The sequence below is a fragment of the Aedes aegypti genome, chromosome 3 (genome assembly GCF_002204515.2).
Source record: "Aedes aegypti strain LVP_AGWG chromosome 3, AaegL5.0 Primary Assembly, whole genome shotgun sequence".
Lineage (NCBI taxonomy): Eukaryota > Metazoa > Arthropoda > Insecta > Diptera > Culicidae > Aedes > Aedes aegypti.
The window spans coordinates 313,293,129-313,298,152 of record NC_035109.1 but is presented as its reverse complement, the minus strand read 5'-3'; the positions used below and the strand labels follow the sequence as shown (position 1 = coordinate 313,298,152).

The 5,024-nt window shown below is 40.2% G+C and overlaps 1 protein-coding gene across 2 annotated transcripts; it reads right to left on the bottom strand.

Annotated features, from left to right (window-relative positions):
- Positions 1-2,200: 2,200 nt before the first annotated feature.
- On the bottom strand, positions 2,201-3,512 carry LOC5574940 (zinc metalloproteinase nas-14). 2 transcript variants are annotated; one of them, XM_021853692.1, is made up of 4 exons: positions 3,207-3,512; positions 2,984-3,145; positions 2,491-2,924; positions 2,201-2,382 (listed from the first exon to the last, which is right to left on the bottom strand). In XM_021853692.1, exons 1-4 carry the CDS (start codon positions 3,277-3,279, stop codon positions 2,293-2,295), a joined length of 759 nt encoding a protein of 252 aa, XP_021709384.1. In that variant the 5' UTR covers positions 3,280-3,512; the 3' UTR covers positions 2,201-2,292. The 2 variants fall into 2 exon arrangements, with proteins under 2 accessions (XP_021709384.1, XP_001655418.1); XM_001655368.2 differs by having other exon boundaries at positions 3,204-3,509.
- Positions 3,513-5,024: the final 1,512 nt, after the last annotated feature.

The following is a 5,024-nucleotide window of genomic DNA, read 5'->3' as shown; positions in this document are numbered from 1 at the left end:
TTGCGTGCAAAGTAGGTGCTGCTGATGGCCATCCCTCTAGCTGCAGCAAAAGTTATTAGCCTTAGGCCGTTGTCATTGGTGGCGGAGTGAAGGCTCTCCGTACCAATTATTGGGCGGAAAAAATCCTCTCTTCCGACCTGAGCGTTAGCATCCCCGATAACAACTTTTACGTCATGTTTTGGGCACTCTCCGTAGATTTTGTCGAGACAATCATAAAACGCATCCTTCGTGTCGTCGGGTTTATCGTTTGTCGGCGCATAGATGTTGATCAGACTGTAGTTGAAGAATTTGCCCCGTATCCTCAATACGCAGATTCGTTCATTAATCGGTTTCCACCGCATAACACGCTTCATCTGCTTCCCGATCACTATGAATCCGACGCCATGCTCTGCCTTATCGCTGCCACTATGGTAGATGTTGTATTTGAAAGCTGTGTTGGCGACGGGATCCACCGCCCTGAATTCACGTTCTCCAGTTCTAGGCCATCTTACTTCCTGAATAGCAGCCACGCTCACTCCAACCTTCTGCAATTCACGAGCCAAAAGGCTCACTCGTCCGGGTTCATTTAACGTCCTGATATTCCTTGTACCGAGTTTCCAATCATAGTCCTTATTTCGTTGCCAGGTCGGTTGCCGAAAATATCGTTCGTTATTTCTCCTTTCTCCATTTTTCGTGGTAGGTAAGAAATTCGATATGCTACCTTACCAGGGTCGCGATACCTACATCACGATGGTGGGGCTGCCACCTTAGGTGTAGCTGACGTGATACAGCATTTCATACTCAGCCGCTGGATGCCAGAACAGACGCTGTTTGAGCCGCACCTCCTTGGTGGACAGACGCTCGAGACGCACCTCCTCACTCTAGCTGATGTCAGAAGGACAACAGTGCCCAGGCTGCACTACCAGCTAAGTACGCAACCCTTAGCTGGCGGTCTTTGTCATCATTTGACCCGTGGAAGCGTGAGGTAGGGGCTTGTGAGGACCAGAGCTATGTTGGACGCTCCTTCCTAATTGTCAGCTCACCATTTCACAGCCCACGCTCAAATCGATCCTAAATTCCTACAAAAATTGTGAAGTAATATAAGTTGGCCAATATTTCATTAAGAGAGAGATGAATCGAATCCAAAAAAAAAAAAAAAAATAAAGGGTAAAATATTGGAGAACCAAACATTTGTTTATGCTGAAAATTTGATTGATTGTCACTTGCTTACACTTGCTCACTTGCTGTTGGTGGCTGATCGTTCAAGTTTTCAACACAAACGGATGTTCAGTACTACATAATTTTGCTCGAAAAGAATTGAGCTTTGAATTCGATTTATCTATACCTTTTTATAAAACGATTTGTTTTATTTGATTGAACAAGTATTTTCATTTCGGACTTAAACTGTGTCAATTTGGCATCTAAAATATACTTGCTATTTCGTCAAATATTTCAAACTTCATGGCTTTGAAAATGCAGAAACGCTCTCCTTAGGAAAGTTTCGATTTTTTAGGTCGAACAACTGAGCGAGTTTCTGTAGCGATATATTTCTTGTTAGGCCTTTTTTAATGTGTTTGAATGGAATAACCACAAGTTCAGCACGCTCGGAAATATCAGATTGTTTTCGACAAAAATAAGTATCCCGACAAAATTTTCACATCCTTTATGTATTTAAGTATTCTGTCGGGGAAAAATGGATTTCTTCAACTTAAAGAGTTGTTCTCCATCCAAGTTAAGAAACCCCAATTTTTTAGCTAAAAATGTCCCACAAAAAATGTGTGCAATAATGTACCCCGACGATATATTTTTAAAGTTTTAGTAGAAATATCCAAGGAACATAGGCGTTCAATAATGATAGATTTTAACACCGTGTATAAGACTCGTAAAAACTGTGTTTTATCATTCGAACGTCGAACGTCGAAAACATAATAAGGTGAAGATGAATGAGAACCACCTCTAAATTTTCAAGAGCACAAATCTAGAGAACATAACTATTAAACCTAACCCCCCTCAGTGAGTATCATCATCGATCCTATCTGTTGTGTGTTGGAATGTAATAGAGCACACATGATGTATCAATATATTGAAAAGCATTTAGCGATGGCATGACGATTACAAGATTTTTTTTATGTCTGTGCAGTGATCATTTTTTCCGAAGGATATGGTACAAACAGATATACATCATGTTCAATAGCCAATGATATAATTAAAATTATTAACATTATTGCTTGCATTTTCAATTTATTTAATTGTTTCAATTATAAGTGTAAAACATATTCAATAACTGCGAATCGTAAAATTCATCGGTATTTATTAACAATATCCACAGGGATACATAATGTTCAATTTACGGATGTCCTTCAAACTCATCTCAGCGCGGTGTCCAATGATGTGGTTTTCGTTCTAGAATACAAACATATTTGGTTCAATAAGGTGAATAAACAAAAAAAGATTATGATGCAAGAAAGAAAATGATTCTACTAAACTTCTTCCAATGAAGCACAATCCTACCTTCGGGACGATCGTATCAAGTCCATTGTGACTGAAGTGGTTCGGTCCAAAGTGCATAATGCTTTCCACGTCGAACGGCATGCCATAGTTTGGTACGATACGCCCCTCGTGCAAATTCAGACTCTTCACGTGTTCCGGTCTAACATGATCCCAGTTGACATCCAAATAGAAGTCGCGATCCTGCTGATTGGTCACGTGTCCGAAGCCGAGAACGTGCAGCAGTTGGTGAACGATTGCTCCTTCTAACATGCACTCACTTGGAGAGATGTTCATTCGGTTAAGACCTCGATTACGACCTAACGTAGACCAGCATCCACTTGTTTCGCCGGAAATGACCAGGTAGTCTCGATCTTGCTTCCTCGGCACAAACCGGACAGTGCTCTCGTCTTCGATCTTGGTCATGGCCTCTCGAATCAGTTTGGCGTGGTCAGGTGCTGCAATTGAACAGCATTATTATGAATTTGATTTGATTTTAAATGATTATCGATCGTACTCAAGGTCTCGGCTTCGATCACATATGGAACCAAATTGTTGGCCCATTTATCCACATCCGTCACCACTGGATCCCTCCCGGAAATGACTATTTCTTCTTGCCGCTCTGTAAGCACTATATCACCCTCATAGTTTCCGGTTCTGGTTTCACAATCGTAGTTATCTACAAATATACCATAGTTTAAAACCTAAACCACTTCATAACTATTACCGTGACTTACAACCCTTCGAATGAACCGGAAGCCAAGCTGCACTCAGAAGCAGCATCAGCAGCGAAACCGAACCGTGCAGTTCCATTCCGGATGGACTTTGGTTTCTCTAATGCACCGAACTGATCATACAATATATTTTATACTCTTCTTCGCTTCTTCGAATTAAGAGGCAATACTCATGAAGTAAAAACAATACCCGGAATCGCCGGCTTGTCACTCTGAATTTATGTCTTCGAGATTGCGCCGTAGCCTTCCAAAGTGAAACAATTCAACTTTTTTGTTTCGTAAGTTCATTGCATGCATTTGTCGTTGCTCTTTATTTGAGGCTCATGTGACATTGGACATCACAGAGCTGAATTCTTCTTCTTCTTCTTTCTGGCATTACGTCCCTACTGGGACAGAGCCTGCTTCTCAGCTCAGTGTTCTTATGAGCACTTCCACAGTTATTAACTGAGAGCTTACTGTGCCAATTACCATTTTTGCATGCGTATATCGTGTGGCAGGTACGAAGATACTCTATGCCCTGGGAAGTCGAGAAAATTTCCAACCCGAAAAGATCCTCGACCGGTGGGATTCGAACCCACGACCCTCAGCTTGGTCTTGCTGAATAGCTGCGCGTTTACCGCTACGGCTATCTGGGCCCCTTCAAGAGCTGAATTCATGTCGAACAATTGCGTCACGAGCCTTCGACAAAGGAAGTGTAAATCCAACGCCATATTTGTGATTTTGAAACATTACCCACTCCTAGTTTTCCCAATATGGATGCAAAAAGTCAACAGTATGTATAAAAATCCGATTTTAACCGCGTTTCTTAAAGCATGACTTGATGATCATTAACTACTAGGCTACAATTGCTATCAAATGAAACAAAATGGTTTTGTATTGAGCTGAGTTAATTCAAAAAATAGGTATGATTAATATCATTTTAAACATTACATTCATTTGTTTTATCTAGGTGTTCTGTGTTATAAAAACTATCATCTTAATTTGGTAAAATTAAATTAAACATTTATTAACATTTGGAATTTTACATAGAACTGCGCGCAGATAAATTTTTGATCGGTGGCGGCGTCAAGGACATTTTTTCACTGGCGGCGGCGATGTCACGCCGCTCACAAGTTTTGGCGGCGGTGCCGGTGGCGTAGGGGAAGTGGTGGTAAAATGAACACCTTGCCCTTTACCGAAAAAAACAAGTTTCGATGAATTTTTATCACGCACGGACGATTTAGAGCATAAATCTGAGTGCTCGAGTTGATACGTAGGTCAATTTAAGTGAAAATATCAATGAAAACTAAGATTTTAGAAAACATCGTTTGAAAATTAGAACTGACGTAACTTTTAGCTCAGAAGACTTGAGGTTTTTCAGTGAGGTGAATATCGTTATGATATGATGTCAAATCTGATACCTTTAGAATTCTTTTTGAATGGGTTACAATCATTATTAGATGTATTTTCGGTGGGGCAATGAAAATTTTCAGTTATATTTGTTTTGCTCACGTTTTTTGCGAGGTGTTCATTTTACCACCAACCGCTGTTCATTTTACCCACATAGTGCAGGTAAAATGAACATTTGCATCGCTTTCTGATAGCGATGAAAATATGTGAAAATTTAGCTATTTTAGTCTGCTATCGATTACCTCCCTATTTTTGATGTTGTGCGATTGAACTGTACAAGTTTCTCGATTTTCTATCAGAAACATGATGATTTCCTTAAGGTGTTCATTTTACCACCCCTTCCCCTACATTAGCGTGGAGGATATTGAATATGTTTTTTTTTGTAAATATGACTGAAACATGATTTGTTCGTGGGTTATTTATCCGAAGCTACAA

What these genes read in the sequence shown, in the direction of transcription:
- LOC5574940 (XM_001655368.2), bottom strand. Translation starts at nt 3,279, where the DNA reads ATGGAACTGCACGGTTCGGTTTCGCTGCTGATGCTGCTTCTGAGTGCA. An exon ending in TCCGGTTCATTCGAAGGGTT is followed by an intron (nt 3,146 to 3,203) that starts GTAAGTCACGGT and finishes GTATATTTGTAG; the next exon opens with ATAACTACGATTGTGAAACC. An exon ending in GATCGAAGCCGAGACCTTGA is followed by an intron (nt 2,925 to 2,983) that starts GTACGATCGATA and finishes GTTCAATTGCAG; the next exon opens with CACCTGACCACGCCAAACTG.